We start from the raw sequence: 15,857 nt of genomic DNA on the forward strand, positions 1-15,857 counted from the left end.
TTTTTCCAAATCACAAGACTGTACATGTCTTAGTATTCTCACAGACTGCAGGCTGCATGACCCTAGGCAGACTGAGAGGAATCAGTGATTAGTCAGCTTGAGAAATGAGAATTATCAGAGTAATGAAAGTTTGGAATAAGCTTTCAGTAGAGGCTAAGAGAACAGAGTTTAGGAAAAGGCAGTGAGGAGCTCTTCAGTATACCAAGGAACTTGACATTTTGGTCCTGAGGTACCTTCTGGGCCAGTGGAGGTGGCAAGAGAATCTGCTTAGCTCAGTGGAGTAACCATAGATTTAGTCAGTCCTTACTGGGAAAAATGAGTGCCTATTTGGGATTTAAGGGGTATGTCCAGAGAAGTAAATTGAATGGAGGTGATATCTGGCTTGTGAAATCCGTGAATGGAAAATAGCTACGGAATATAACTTTTGCAGTAGTAGAGGAGGTATCACCATTGGCTCGTCCAGTTCTGGGCATCTGCTTATAACCACTGCCAGAGACAGGATCCTGGGCTCCCCAGGCCCAGCTCTGAGGCAGTACAGCTGGTCCCTTAGTCTTCCAGCAAAGAGACAACTATGCCAGAGTGAACAGTCAGGCTGCAGATGTCTGAATCCAGCAGTGAGTACAAAGACTCTTCAAGAAAGTTTCAGGAGAAGCTTTTGGTGCCACTGTTTTCACTCTGGTGAATCAGCTGCCTTTGGTGGAGAATCACTCTTGCCCAGTTGTTCCTCCTGTCTCATAAGGATGTCAGTCCCAAGATCAGCTCTTGGACATGGGGACACCCACAGCAGGTGTCCTTGCCAAGCTTGTTTTACAACCTGGTGTGTGTCTCTGTCCTCAAGGACACCACTGCGGCTGACAAAAATTAAGTTTTCTTGCTCATCATCCTTACACAAATCAATGGGACTTGGCAAAGAGTTGGTTAACAGAGTCTCTGGTTGAAGTTTCAGATCCACATCACTTGGATTTCTGATTTTGGAAGCCAGCACCCCAAATGGGATCCAAGGCCATTGGAAGACTGGAGGAGGTCACTCTTGGGCACTGTATGTGGTCTAAGGAGTAGACATTGTATGACACAGGACAGATGAGGATGAACACCTGAAATGCAACCAGTAAAGTCTCCTAGAGAGAGCTGCTGGTGCCTGATTTGCCAGGCCTCTGCTGTCTGGAAGCCATCAGTTGTCATGTCCAGGATGTTCTGTACAGAGGTGAGGGAGCGTTGAAAGGTTCTGGTGAAGCCTCAGTAATTCAGATGTCAGTGGATTTGTTTCTGCAGCCAGGGCTGTTGTTGAGAGCTCTGCAGCCCATTGGAGCTGGTTCTAGGAGGAAGGTTCCTGTTCCACTTGAAGGCTGATTATCTGATATGTGTCTGCCCATCTAATCCTCACATCCTCACCCACAGGCTCCTCTTACATTTCACTGCCCTGGTACAAGAAAAGCCATCTGTTCCCAAGTATCAATAATTAATGCTCCTCCTGCCTCTGCCCCTCCCAATATGACAAATTGTTTGTGATATTGTGGAATGTGAAGAGCAACGAGAGGATCACATTTCTTTCTCTCCTATTTAATATTAATGGTAGCTGGTAATTGTTAGTCATCTGAGGGTGAAGTTGAAAGGTGAAGGGCATAATACCTGGGTTCTGTCTTCTGCTGTTGCCTCCAAAGACTGCAGAAATAGAGATTTGCCCCACTCCAGATTGGAAGCATCTGCTTGATTGAAGACCTGCACACACCTTGCAAACTGGGAGGCTGGCCTGCACTGGCCACAGACTTTTGTGTCAAACTTTGCCCTTGGCATTAGTGAAAGAAGACTGACCCAGAACCAAGCTACACCAATGTTTTTGTCTGTTCCCATCTGCTCGGACACCCAGAGGTCCAAGTGTGTCTACAGGATTTTTCTCTGTGTTACTTTGGACCTCTGGGATTGTGTTCAGGCCTAGATCTTCCTGGTCCTCCTCTATATTTCAGCCTCTAAAGAAGCCACTGAAGCAGGCTATGCCTTGAAATTATGCAAGAGTCATCTTTGTCCTCGGGCCTGCAGATCCATGGAGGCTGGAGTGTTCATTCCTGGGCAGGGGAATGGAACAGGTTCACTTATCATAGCATCATCACAGCACTGAAACAACTGCAATGGGAAGCAGCTGTTCCACCACAATGAATCTGTGCAGAGTCCCAGGTAAGAACCTCTGCAGTTTGACCAGGCTTTGGTGGGGCAGAACCTGTCTTTCTGAAGTTCAGATCTCTTCAATGACTGCCAAACTCCCCCAGCCTGAATGTCCTTAAATCTTCAGTGTTTAAGCCTAGAGAGCAGCTGCAGGGAAGCACTCCAGCTCCACCCTGAAAACATCACTGTCTTTACAGAGGGAATGTAAACACCAGCAGTGTCCTGGGTCTACAGATGCCACACGTGTGTGTGGATTGTGGGAGCCTGTTGGGTAATATCCCTCAAGCCACTTCCCTTGCCTGGTATCTGCAGGGAAAATGGGCCTGCTGGTGAGCAGGAGTCCTCTCAGCAAGGTGTGTCACTGATTTACACTTGCGGCTGCTTGACATCTCTCTGGACACCCTTGAAACCCTGTGACTCATCTCCAAGTAATTTGTTCTGATTACATAAAAAAGCCGGCAAAATGCACTCACTTGCTCACAGCTGGGTGGAGATGCCTCTCCCATGCCAAGACTGAGATGATAAAATCTCTGTGGAAATGAACCTGATTTTTCCTGTTGCTCTGTGGCACTGGCAGCTGAATTTCCAAAAGGAGAAACAGGCATACCCAGTCCACAGCTTAGCTCAGCCCATGCTTTCCCCACAGGAGTAAAAGCTCTCAAGGTCCAAGATTGTTCTGCTATTGCTACCACAGAGGCCAGCTGCCTACACTGAGTCTTGCAGAATCTCCAACTCCTGAGGGCTGGGCAGGCATTTCCTGCCCAGGAGAAAAGGCTCTGCAAGGAGGCAGATGCACTGGAGCTTGACCACTGTTAGTAGTCAAGAAGAAGTGTATGGTCTTGGGGCTCTGTTCAGTAGTATGGATACAAACATGTATGGATTCTCCTGTCCTTGGGAATGCTCATCAGAGTTCATTTCTCCAATTTCTCCAATTTAGTGCTGGATAGCTTCTTTACCCTCTCTCCTGGGTAGCTCAGTGTACTCTGGCCAGGGTATGTCCAGGCAGAGCTGGTGGAGGAGACCCTTTTATACTCTTCAGTGTGCTCTGGAGATCTGGAAGCACACTGGGGTGGTGCTTTCAGTTTCAGGTGTGAGCTGAAACATCAATGCAATTAAAACTGTACCTCAAGGCCAGTTCTTCTGTCCAGCACCTTCTCCCCTGTGCTCTCAACTTCTTCCCATCATGGCTGGAGTGCAGAGTCCTGGCCTGCACTTCAGCAGAAGATTTCTGGGTGGTGTCAAGACAAACTGTGTTCTCTGATCTGTTACTGGGATTCCACTGTCCAACAGACCCAGTGCTGTTATATAAACTCTCACAGATGATTTTTCAGCTCTTATCCCATCTCTTTGTTTTAGCTTACAAAATGTAGAATGTCCAAGTGTGTCATCTCTGTTCAATCACTATTTTCCCTATTCCAAATAACTTTGCAACAGCTTTTGTCCCTTGCCTGCTTCCATGAATGCTGCACAAAAAATTGTGTCTTTGCCAAGGTGTCTGCTCACTTGTTTCTGTTTTCATGGCAATGAATCTATCAGAGCTGGATTTTCATATACTTTATTGTATTTTTATGTCCTGCTCAGGTCCTGTAATGCTTCCTGTCCAAGCACTCCATAAAAATGTATTTTTATCACAGGTCACTGTCTTCTATTAATGTAGAAGTGTCAGACCCACTGGGAACATAGTGAAGGAAATGTGGAAATGATGGTGAGGAAAAGGAATAATTTTAAAATAGAGTGAAATAGAAATTATTTAAGGATGGGAAAGTGACTGTTTAGAATAGTAAAAACAGATCTATAAGGAGCTTATGAAACTGAGAGAGCCAGAGGCTGCGCTAAATCATGGGAACGAAGCACAAGACAGGCTCCCAGCATCTCTCCTCCATGTGCTCTGCCCCAGCACACAATCTTCCCAAGCCTTATGATCCAGAGGTGAGCTTCTATCCCCTGGTCATTTCTTGCAGGAGCAAGGACGTGAGCAAGGAGTTACCTCAGATACCACACAGGAAACATCCTGGGCTGTCTTCTCAGCAGCTGCCTGCAGACAGCCTCACACAGTTGTGAATGGTTAAAAGGGTAATTCATGGTTAAAAGCCACCCTTGCTCATCCAGAGCCTGTCTGCAGCGCTTGTGTCCCACAGTGGAGCTGCTGTTGGGTCTCCCTTTTACTGGAGAAACAGGTCAAGCACCAGCACTGCTGTTGGAGGTGTCAGCTCCTTTGAAACAGCTGTGCCCAGCACCTCAGTGACTCACTGCCTGACCTGAGGGGGAGGTGGCTGGCAGCCTTTGATGGCTTCTTTCTGATCACTGGCCCCTTCCCCAGCAGGTCTTTGTGGGATGCTGAGGACACCATCTTGTAACACTTCTCATTCAGCCTGTGTAAGGGCTGTCACAAGGGCCAGGGGAGGTGGCCTGCAGCATGCAGTGACACACAGCTTTGTCTCTGTCTCTCCCCAACAGCAGCTACCTCTCAGAGTAATCCACAAACATCGAGTTTGGAGTCTTGAACCATAAAGGCACAAACAATGGTGCTTTATCATCATCTGGGCTCTCTCTGTGAAGCCGCCTTTTGCATTTTAAATCAACACGAGTTGCTTGGGAGGGGGTGGTAGGGCTGCTTCAGGCTTCCAAGTACCTTAAAGTTTGTGGTAGCCAACAAGAAGAACAAAACTCCTTTGAAAGCCGGGCAGATGTCTGGCGTGGTGATTTATAGACTGAAAACATGGCTATTGGAGCCCGGCTGATGAATTGTGATTGCAGTACAAGGAGTGGTGCAGACTGAAATGGAGGTCAGCTTTTGAGGGGGAGGTTAGGGGCTGGGGCAGGGGCACCTCTGAAAGGGCAGTGCTTTTTCTTGGGGCCGGCAGTGATGACTGATGAAGTTTATACATTTTTGTCTTTGTTTAAAAGCCACCTGTTTGACAGCGTTGGGGCTGAGCAAAGGCCTCACATGCTGTTCCTGTGCATAAGGACTGTGTGTCTATATAACAGAAATCTGGAAAAGATTGCTGGAATAGCAGCCCTGACCAGAGCCCAGGTATTGCCTTGTTCAGAAGGACAGAAGTACGGTGACACTCAGGATATCACCTGATAAGAACAGCAAGGAAGGCTGTAGAATGGACAAAAACAGAATTGGGGTTTGGACAAGATCTCAGTAGAAGGAGTCAGTGAAAGATCTACAGAGGTGTGTTAGAGCCCAGCTGCTGGTCCCAGCACTGAACACAGATGTCTGTGGGGCGCTGGGTGCCCCCAGAAGTGGCTGTGTCGTGGATGTACAGTGGGACTGTCAAAGGAGAGCCCAGGTATTCCCAGGCACAGTGGCTGGCACAGCTCTTCTCACCAGCTGGGAGGGCACAAGAAGAGCTGTGTGCCTTTCACAGCTGCTTTCAGCATGTATGAAGACCTTGCAGAAGGGCATTTTAAGAAATAGCCTTTGATCAAGTGCCTTCATGGTTAAATTAAATGTAAGGTCAACAGAAGGGATGATATAACTCAGATTTTGCTCCCAAAACAAGGGAGTTTGATAAGCAGGCTGAATTTAGACTCAGCAGTGGTGGCAGGGTGCTCAGTGGAATTGGGACATGAATGCAGACTCTGACCTCTCTGAATTTAGGAGAGAGCCTATTCTCTAGCCTTGGAGAATGGGCTACTAAAAGCAGAGTCACTGAAGAGCTCATGGACTTATTGTAGACTTGAAGTCTTGTTTGTGAAAGTACATTAATTATCTGTGATTCCTATTTGCAGCAAGGGAGAAACTGACAGGAGAAGGCTGTAAATATAACTCCATAAAGAACTGCTTCAAAGTGGTGTTAGAAGTAATAGAGGAGTAAGGAAGATCATCAGAAGACTTCAGTCCTGATGGCTGGAAGAGGCAAAGTAGAAATTGGCAAAAATCAAGTTCAATTAGACATTGCAAAGGAAAATTAGTGAATACTGAACAGTGTCACTGACAAACAATTAATAAGGAGGCAAGGAAAGAATTATCAAGACTGACATCCAGGGAGGTGAAGGAAGCAGAAGGATTAAAGTAAGAACCACATGAATATATATTTTACCACTCTCAGGATGATATGATGAATGTGAGGGAAAGGGTCAGTTACGGTGCGAAGTTCACAGAAAATGAAAATTACTGGGTCAGCACTGAAAGGCAAAAGCTGTTAAAGTTAATGCAGTAGGTGTGAGAGCCTAGGAGATCTCTGTTCCACTTTGAGCCAATTAAGCTGCAAGTCCAGAGGAAAAGGTCCACAATAAATCTATCAGGTTCCACAGGATTAGCTTGTAGTGGACATAATACCTCTTTTTTCCTTTTTTTTTGGGGGGGGTGGGGGAGGGGGGGTGGGAGGTGGGTATGAGAGCAAGTCAAGGAAAATAATCCTGTCAAATTCAGATCTCTTAAACAAACCTCAGAGGTACTATTCAGAACTTCAGAGCAGGGTTTAAATGAAAGAATAATTAAATCCTGAAAGCAAACACAACATGGATTTACCAAAGGCAGGTTACAAAAACTAATTTAATATCTTTATTTGATTTTTAAAAAAAGTATTCTTGGGACAGAGGAAGTGTAGCAGTCCTGCCTGTCAGAAGTTCAGTTAAGCATGCAATCCTGTGCTGTGTGAGATATTATTAGTTAAGTTTCAGAAGCCATGGTTTGGTGCAACACCTGTACATGAATAGTCTCTCTAAGAGAGAACACAAAAAGCAGCACTGAATGGACAGCTGGGAGTTCCTCTGCAGGAGGTCATGTTTAGTGTTTGCTTTAATGAATTTTGGCACAGAGGGCAATGGTGTGCGAGTGGAATTTGTGATGAGACAAAGCCAGGTGTGGCCAATACAAGGGAGAATCAAAATACCATGCAGGAAGGCCTTGAACACCTTGAGAACAGGAGTGAACTGAGTGGCATGAAACCTAAGAATATGAATGGAAGGTTGTGCTATTTGGGGAAATAACAGACATTTTGACTCTAATTTGAGATAGCATTTTTTGGCAATGGCAGAGGAGGACAGTGCTTAGATAGGTACAAATAAATTACAGAATAATTCAGGCTGCCAGATTGTTACTGGCAAAAAAAAAAAAAGACAAATACACCTCTGTAAAGACTAGAGGAAAGGACTTCTTGCTGAGTAAGGGAATTGCCTCTGCAAGATGCACTGGTGAGCTTTTTTTTTCAAGATCATGAGAAGTAAATTTTGAGTAAATAGGGACAGAGGGAGCTACTACAATTCTGTGAAATTTCCAAGTCTTCATGGTGTAAATGAACAGCTTGTTTTGGTAGAAGAAAGACATTGCTTGTTTAACTTGGTAAAATGAAGACAGAAAGGAGATACAGTTTCTCTCTCTGTGAGTATTAAGAGTAAGCAGGAGCAAAGACAGCTGTTTGAAATTTAAAGTTGATGTAAGAATGACTGGGCATAAAGGAGCTGTGAGTAAATCCCCTAAAGACAAGAAGATGAGGGTGCCCAGCCGTCCCTTTTGTTTCAGTACTTGGGAATCCCAAGGGGGTTCAAGCAGAGTAGGGCAGTCTGATGATGAAAATTAAGCAGCTCTAGAGACAAGGCAGTGCAGATTAAAGACAAAGATAAATTAGCACCAGTGGAGACTGCAAACTGACTGTTGCCAGTGAAGTAGTGCTTCTTCCTCTGCTGTGGTTTCTGTGCAGGTTTTCGTGGAGAAGTGCTGCTGACATGCAGAAATGCAGAGGATGTAACAGAACTGGGAAAACTCCTTCTCTACAACTTGCTGTTTTTCTTGAATGCATTCCTCATTGACTTCACTCTAATTTAGCCTTCCTGTATTTTAATTGCAGCATGCCTGATAAGACTAATGTGGTCTGAAGCTGAGGCATTCCCCGATTGTAATTGATTACAGACGGGGAGCTTACCTTCCTCCTGGGTTGGTCTCTGAAACATTTGCTTAGGCTTAAAATATTCTACTTGGCTTCTCTTGAAGCGACAGATGATGTTTTGTGCTTCTTTGTGGAATTGTCAAGATAAAAAGGATAGGTGGTTTGAGGCTGCTGCATTTGCATAACCCTGAAAGGTGGCTTTAACTGATGATAAATTTTCACCTAATAACTGTGACCAAGCGCTCAGAGCCACTGCCACCTCCCTGGGATGAGCAGCCACAACAGTGCTGGCAGAGTAACTCTGCTTCTCTCTCCACTGGAAAGAGCAAACATCCACTACTCAGAGAGAGACCCAAAGCGCAGGAAATCCTAGCCTGATCCCCGGAGAACAGGACGGGGTCTGGAGCCTCCTGGGATGTTCCTGTTGGAACTCTCCAAGTTCATTACTCCAACCAGTGGCTCAGGCAAACAGCCTTTTTGACTCTGCAAGTGGAAGCTGCTCTGGATGAGAGCAGCAGGGGAGAGAGAGGGCAGAGCCAGTCTGCCAGGTTACAGCAGTGGTGGTGATGTGCAGGGACGGGAAGGTGGAGGTGACAGTGAATGCTCCAAACTGCTCCATCACTGTCTTTGAGATGCAGATTAACAAGAAAAGAGCTGGAGTTTTCTGCTAGCACTGTGTGCTATTTGATGTGTATACCTACGGTGCTATTTGAGGTGTACACACCCTGAAACCTTCTGGGGTTTAGGGTGGATTTTGTTGCCTTTTCCTGTTGGAGAAATGGGACTGAGGTGCCCGTTTTCTTGTCAGTTTTGAGGAAACTGCTCTGGCTCTTTTCCCCACTGCTGCTGCTAGTGCTGGAACACAGCTTCCTTCATCTGATCAGCTCTGTCTGTCAGTGGGGTGGGTCCCTCTCCTGTAATCAGTAACCAGAGCTGGTGTTGAAGACATGCTTCATCCCTCCTGCCCGTGCTGCTGTCGGGCGATGAGGGAGCAGCACCACACTGAGTGCCCTGATAGTGCTCTGGGAGGGATGACAGCCTGTTCTCACGAGGGAACCTCTTCCTCTGTGGGCTTACATTAACCACAAAACATTAGAGAGTACTGATGTGGACATCACTAAGATCCATGGGCCAGGTGGGAGGCTGAATTGCCTCTTGTGTGACTGTCTGCCTGTAAGAAGGAGTTAGTGGCAGTGCCTGGGCTATAAAGCAGCCTGGATGCTGAGCAGCCACAGGTCGGTAGGTCCTGCCAACAGCTTTGCGGTGAGTGCTGGAGCCAGACCTAGCTGTAATGTGAGAGACTGCAATTGTATCACCCAAAGTTTTGTCATCTACCTCCTGGATTTAAATTCCTGCTCCACTTGTACTTTTCACAAAGCAAATTTCCTCTTGCCATCAGATAAGGCACTTGCACGTGGCCTGAGGTGATGTTTTAGGTGGTTTGAGTTTGCCTACAAGTGGCTGCCTCCCCAGTTCATCTGTACAAAGATCACAAACACAAATGGTTGTCCTGGCCGAAACCAGTTGACTTCTCATACCCTGTGATGAGGCTGAAAGGTGTGGAGGAGGGCTCAGATTGTGCTATGAGGTATCAGGCTCCAGGCAGGTTTTAACAACAAGCCCAGCCAGGTGCAAGTGAATGCCCTGAGAGTTGGTGTCCCAGCGTGGTCTCTGTGCCAGCAGGCAGTGCTGGCTGGCTGTGGGCAGGAGCTCACCCGCACGCTCAGCTGCTTCTGCCGGGGCTGAGCCCTCCTAGCAAGGGGTTGTGTTGGCAGAAGTGACACTGCTGCATGGCAGGGGCCAAGCCCAGGGCTCCCAGCTGACATGCCACATGTGGAACTGTTTCCAGCACATTGGGGATCCTGGCTCTCTGGCTCCAACACACACTCTGCTCTCCCAGCTCTCTCTGTGTGGCCATCATTCCCACTGCTGCTTTCTGGAACTGATGCCATTTTCCTTTTACAAGCTTTTGTTACCCTTATCCCCAGTGTCACTTTTCAGTTTCTGCTTTTAGGTTAGCTGAAGCCAAGCAATGAGTTGTTTCAGGGCAGCATCTTTTCAGTTTAGAGATAAGGCCTTATGCATTTCCAGAGTCCCAAAAAGCACCAACAGAGTTCTCATGTGTGGTCCTGTTCCCAATAGTGGTGTAGCCTTTCCAGAGTTCAGGTAATAGTGTCACTGGAAGCAGAGGAAGGCAAAGACTTCCTTTGAACACAGATTATAAGGTAATACCTGCCTGAAGTTTATTTAGCAGCTTTAACTGTTGTCATTACCTGCACTGAGGGGATGGAAGTGGCTTGTAAATGCACAGTAGGAGCAAGAAAGATATTCCCAAAATGTGCTGGAGATCTAGAGAGGGACCTTCAGTGCCTTGAACCTCTTGTCAGCCCTCTGTGTGCATGTCATGCCTGGGGCTGTCAGTGCCACACAGCAGTGACGGCTGAGAACTGCTTGTCCCTGACAGGACAGGGCAGGACAAGCAGGATGACAGGAGAGCCACATGCACATTGTGCACGATGTAACCAGTGCTTTGCAGGCAGGTGCCCATGGTTTGGCAGTGGGTAAGCTGGATTTCGATACCTATGACAGAGTGCCTTCAGTGGGCTCATGGGGCTGATGCTTTGTTGGTTTGAGGCCATGTCAGGGAGGCTCCTGTAGAGTGATTTTGTGATGGTCCAGATTGCATTTAGAGCTCAGATTTTCTGCTGACCAGAGCACTGTGCCAAAATCATGTACTGTGATTCTTGTTCTGTTGGGAGATTTTGGGGAAAGTTGCTTTTCCCTGTTCTGTTTGGGCTCCATGGTGTGACAAACTTCCTGCTTTCATTAAGTGCTTCAATAGTCCCAGCACAGGGGAGTGATGGCAGATGCTGTGATCCCAGCTCAAGCCTGCTGCAGGGAACACATCTGTGTGGGGTGACACCAGCTATAGCAATCACTGCTCTGAAGTGCCTGCTGGGAGATGTGGCTGTTTCACCTTTCACATTGTGTTAGAGTAACCTTTAGCATGTGATTTCCTCTTGACAGGGCTAGCAGAAGCAAGAGCCAGCTTTGGTGGTGGTGGTCTTGGGGTGTTTCAGCTGCATGCACCCCGATGCACTGCCATGGGCTGGCAGGGAGCTGTGTGTGGTAGGTACATGTCCTGCCATTGTGTCCTCTGCCAGCTCTGTTCCCTGGCACAGAACATCACCAGTGCTGTGCTGTTGGGCTCCTCTGTGCAATAGCTTGGGGGGGGCACATCTGCCCAAAGAACCTGGATTGCCCAGATGTCACCATAGCAAAAAACTTCCCCCAGCCTGTGGGGAAACTTACTCCCTCAGGTACACAGGTCTGACCCTGACTGTGTCAGCTTTATGTAAGAGAAGGTCCTTGGTGTGCAAGGGCTTTTCTGACCTACAGCAGGATCTGTGTCCTTGACAGTCTCCCAGGCATGAGGGACAGGAGCATGCTTGGCCAGGGTAGCTGCTGACCTCCTGTCTCTCTCATTTTCTTCCAGTCCTGGACGCACAACATCCAGCGGGAGAAGGAATTTCTGAGAAAGCTGGTGAAAGCCCGAGTCATCACTGACCTAACCAGTGGGATTTGAGTGGCTGCAGCCACTGCATCCAAGGGAGGAGACAAAGACACGCTGCAGCTCTGGGAGCAGGCACTGGCAGCCCCCTGCAAGAATCCCACCTCACTGAAGACACACAGAGATGCCCAGGTGCTCTGGGAAGACCCTCTTGCATTGCCAGTCTGCACGAGGGTTATGTCTCCCACCTACAGGCCTAGAGCTGGCAGGAGGTGGGCAAGGGGCTGAGTGGACCGTTCTTGAACTCTGCATCACAGACAGATCTTCTGCATCCTGAATTAGCCAGGAAAGACTCAGGAGAGAGAAGAAAGGTTTGTGAATAAAACGATTAGTGCCAAATGGAAGGTGATGCTGCCCCAAGGCAGCAAAGCCTGAATGTACAAAGTATTATTTTTTAAAAGACTGCTGGAACCATACTAGAAATACCAAGGTACAAGGCAAAGTCTGCTTGTGCACAGCCCTGCGAAAAAACAGGCCTCTTCATACTCCACCTGCATTGTTACTGGCCTCAGACCTTTCCCCAGGAAAACAAATCCATCCAAAACTTCAGTGTCATTGGTGACAATCTGAAGGTAAAATGATGGCTTCCTCTCACGTGGAGCTTCTGGATGGAGATGAGCATGGGTTTGTTTTTCTGCATTTTTTTCCTCGCTTCCTCCACAGAGGCAGCAACAGCAGCAGCCACTGACTTGGCTGTGTTCTTCATAGCCATTTGCCTCTGTCCTGACCCCCAAGGTGGAGCAGGGAGCCGGTGGCTTTCTCCGCCTACAGCAGACCCTCTGCACCTTCCTGCCTGTCACGATGCAGAGGAGCCTGCCCCGTTGTGCTCAAGGCTTTCAGGCCTCTTGGTTTGTGCCTGCTGTGCAGGGCCCCCATGGAGTCCATGCAGACTGGTGTCACTGTTTCTGGACAGCATCTCGCTTTGGTTTTGTGTGGGAGGGGAGTAATTTATTCTTTGGAAGGAGGTCAGATCTTGAGCGGAGATCTCAAGCTTTACAGTTTGAGAGCAGACTGCTGAAGATGTTTGTTTTACGTTCCAGACTCGATCATGTTCCCTGTTTAAGCGACGTGTGACCTCAGTGATAATGGAACCCGATGGGAACTGTCACCCTCTGCTTGGCCCCTGCTCATTCCATTTCCAAGCTCCTCCTGTGCTGCTCTAGCACTGCTGCTCCTCCTGCTCTCAGGAGCACATCCTTCCTTCGCCGTCCCAAGATGCACTATTTGCACATGTGATTTGTATACGTATTTCAGGGGAGCTGGAATAAACTGATCAACGTGGCCAAGTGCAAGGGCAGCAGGGTGGTCTCATCCACCTGAAGAGCGTGGGCAGAAAGGAGATTGCCAAGGGAATGAATGGTTACATCTGGAACATGTAAGGGAATGAATGGCCCCTGTGCTCTCCTAGCCTGGGGCAGGCAGGAGTGCACCCACAGGCACTGTCCCAGTACCTGGGTGTCAAGGCACTGGCACACAGCCAGCCGGTGCTGGAGTCCATGGAGGGGGATCCCAGAGGGCTGTGGGTTGGGCTCATGGTCCTGGCACTGACATAGCACAAGGATTGCAGTCTGCCTTGCTCTGGACTGAAGGGAGCATGACCCTGGCATGGGCAAGGAATGCTCAGAGCAGGGCTCACATGGCTCCCCTAGACCAACTCTGCACCCACTGACTTGCAGGGTCTGTGACCTTGGACCTGAGACCCTCAAGGGGGTGTGCAGGAGGAACAGGCAGTGACCTGGGTATGGGGCAGACAAGCAAACTGTACAGAATGGTTTGAGACCAGGCTGCAGACAGAGGCAGTTCCCAGGACATGGTACTGAGTGTTGCTTACAGACTGGTGTGGGATGCGCCCCTCAGGAGCCTCTCCTGCCTGCTATGCCTGTAGCCAAGGAGCTTGCTCAGGGGCAAGTCCTGCCCAGCTTCTTGTTGTGGCTGCTCTTTCCCTTGTCATCTGGGAGCAGCTCAAAGATCCTGCTGCTTCTGGGCCACAGAAGGCATGCTGGGAGGTTCTCCTTCCCTTTACCCTTCCCATGTCCCATCCCCGCTGCTCTGGCCTCCCAGCCAGGCAGTCCATGTTTCCCCAGGGACATGCCTCCTGTCAGGATGCTCTGTGAGGTTTCCAGTGGGTTTTTGAGCATATGCTCTGGCAGATACTCCTTTGAAGTATCTTCCAGTTTGGTTTTTGTTCTTGAGAAGTCCATGGGACTGGATTGCTATGGCTCTCACCAGGCAACACTACCTTTGCAGTTCCTGGACTTGGGATCATCTTCTGTTGAGTCCCAGCCATGCTGGCAGTGGGAATGCTTGGTCTGGATCTAGCTGAGGTTGTGGCTGGGGAAGGGTTGACACTCACTTCTCTGTCTTGGTGCTTTAACCAGCTGCCATGAGAGCCCTAGGGCTGTATCCATGGGCTTCAGAGAGCTGAGATGGCAGAGTGGGCAGCTGCATCCAGAAGGAGGAGGGAAGAGCCTTCAGTGTCTGTGCTGGGCTCCTCTCCACCCACTGGGGGAAGCATCCTCACAGAGGATTGTGATGGCATTAATTTGATTATGACTAGTTTTATTGAACACTATAAAGCTACAGGGCACTTTTATCTTCAAATTGACTGGCTCCAGGTCCAAGGACACTACTCATCCGAGCTCTCCACCATGGCCAGGAACAGGTCCTGATGGGAAGTTGGACCAGGAAGGTGACTCCAAGCCCTTCCCTCCAACTTGACAGGGGTCTCAAGCCAGAGGAGTCCAAGTTGAATAGTTGAGTGCATGGCCCAGAGGGACTGTGGTGGGTCAGGACTACCTGCATGTAGAAGGAAAGAGTGTTTGGGCACCAAGACTCTCATCTAGCTCACTGACACCACAGAGAAGCCCATGGCTGGGTGATGGGGCTCCAGTTCCAGGAGCAGTGCACAGCACTGGGTTTTGCTCCTGGGTGCTGTTTTTTTGGCTGCCTCCCCACATGCACCTGCAGCCACCTCCCGCCCTTGAACCGCTGCAGTCCTGGCAGCTCGGAGCGGTGCACGTGGGTCAGAGCAGGGTCAGTGGGACGGATGTGAGTCTTGGCCTCTCCCTTGCAGTGACTCACCTTGTCAGATCGGAAGGGAGAGCCCAGGGGAATTCTCCATAGCCTAAATATAGAGCGGGGTTGCCTGGTGCCTCTGATGCGCTGTGGTGCAGAAAGGACACTCAGGTGGCAGGGAACCTGCCTAGAGACAGCCCAGGGAAACACAGCAAGATCAGGGGCCATGACCACAGTGGGTTTTGCTCCAGCTAGTGCAGGGAGCACGTCTGGGGACCTACAGGGAAGCCTGCACATGCTGCTCTGGGGGACAGGAGCTGCTGCTGCTGCTGTGCTGAGCACACCATGAGCTGCTTGTGCATTTGTGGTAGTGCCCACCACACTGGCATTTGGCTCCCACCACCAGCTCACCCTGTTAGGCCTGGCCATGCTGTGGCCTCAAGCTCACACGTGCCAAAGGTAAGCACCATGGCCAGGAAACATGAGGCAGCAGTGGGATCCAGCCCAACATTCCTCATCCCAACATCTCTGGGCTTCCAGTGTCTCCTTCCTCGGAGGGAGAAGTGGAGAGGCCCTGCCCAGCCACTGTGCTGCCCCTCGGTGTGAGCACTGCTGGGAATGGGAGAAGGTGTCAGGACAGGGCCATCTGTGTCAAATGGGCACAGTTGGGTTGGGTAGGGGCAGAACTGGACACGGGCAAGGGCTTCCAGAGTGTTTGGCAGGGAGGCAACCACCATGCCGAGCTCCACAGGCACGGCACGTGCTCTCAGTCCAAGCGTGTGTCATTTGCAGTATTAGAGACGTGTCCAAAGTGCAGGAGCCCCTCTGGGGCCACTGCCCAGCCCCTCTGGGCTCTGGCTCCTTGCACAGCCTGCACAGGGTCTCAAAAAGGCCAGTGCATTTGCCGGTACTATACCAAGCCAAGATGCAAGAACTCAATGAGTTTTTAAAATTAGTTTTAGTTTCTGCCTTTTTTTTTAATTTCCCCTCTAGGCAGGGAGGGTAAGAGTCTTGCAGGCTCCTCCAAGCCGGCTTATGTCACATCAATTCAGTCATATCACAGAAGCAATAAAGCTATCAAACAAGCTTGGCTGGCCTCTTTTTTCTGCTGCCTTGGGCCTTTTTTATGGGAGGTAGAGGGATTCCCCTGTTTGGGCTGTCCCCTGCCGGGTTTCACTGCTGACTCCTCCAGAACAGTAATGCAGCTGCCAGGAGCTGCAGCTGGCCAATGCCACTGGCCTGGTGCTGGGGACAGGAGAGGGCTGTGCTCC

At 49.3% G+C, this 15,857-nt stretch overlaps 1 protein-coding gene across 19 annotated transcripts in view; it reads left to right on the forward strand.

Moving 5' to 3' along the window:
• ST3GAL3 (ST3 beta-galactoside alpha-2,3-sialyltransferase 3) overlaps window positions 1–15,672 on the forward strand; it is a 182,491-nt gene extending 166,819 nt beyond the window's left edge. For all 19 annotated transcript variants that reach the window (XM_086902321.1, XM_086902320.1, XM_086902319.1 and 16 more), the window contains one exon: window positions 11,497–15,672. In XM_086902321.1, coding sequence (XP_086758447.1) covers window positions 11,497–11,586 — 90 coding nt within the window. In that variant the 3' untranslated portion in view covers window positions 11,587–15,672. The remainder of the gene's footprint in view (window positions 1–11,496) is intronic.
• Window positions 15,673–15,857: the final 185 nt, after the last annotated feature.

The sequence above is a fragment of the Cyanistes caeruleus genome, chromosome 9, assembly GCF_971803275.1.
Source record: "Cyanistes caeruleus chromosome 9, bCyaCae1.hap1.1, whole genome shotgun sequence".
NCBI classification, from domain to species: Eukaryota; Metazoa; Chordata; class Aves; order Passeriformes; family Paridae; genus Cyanistes; species Cyanistes caeruleus.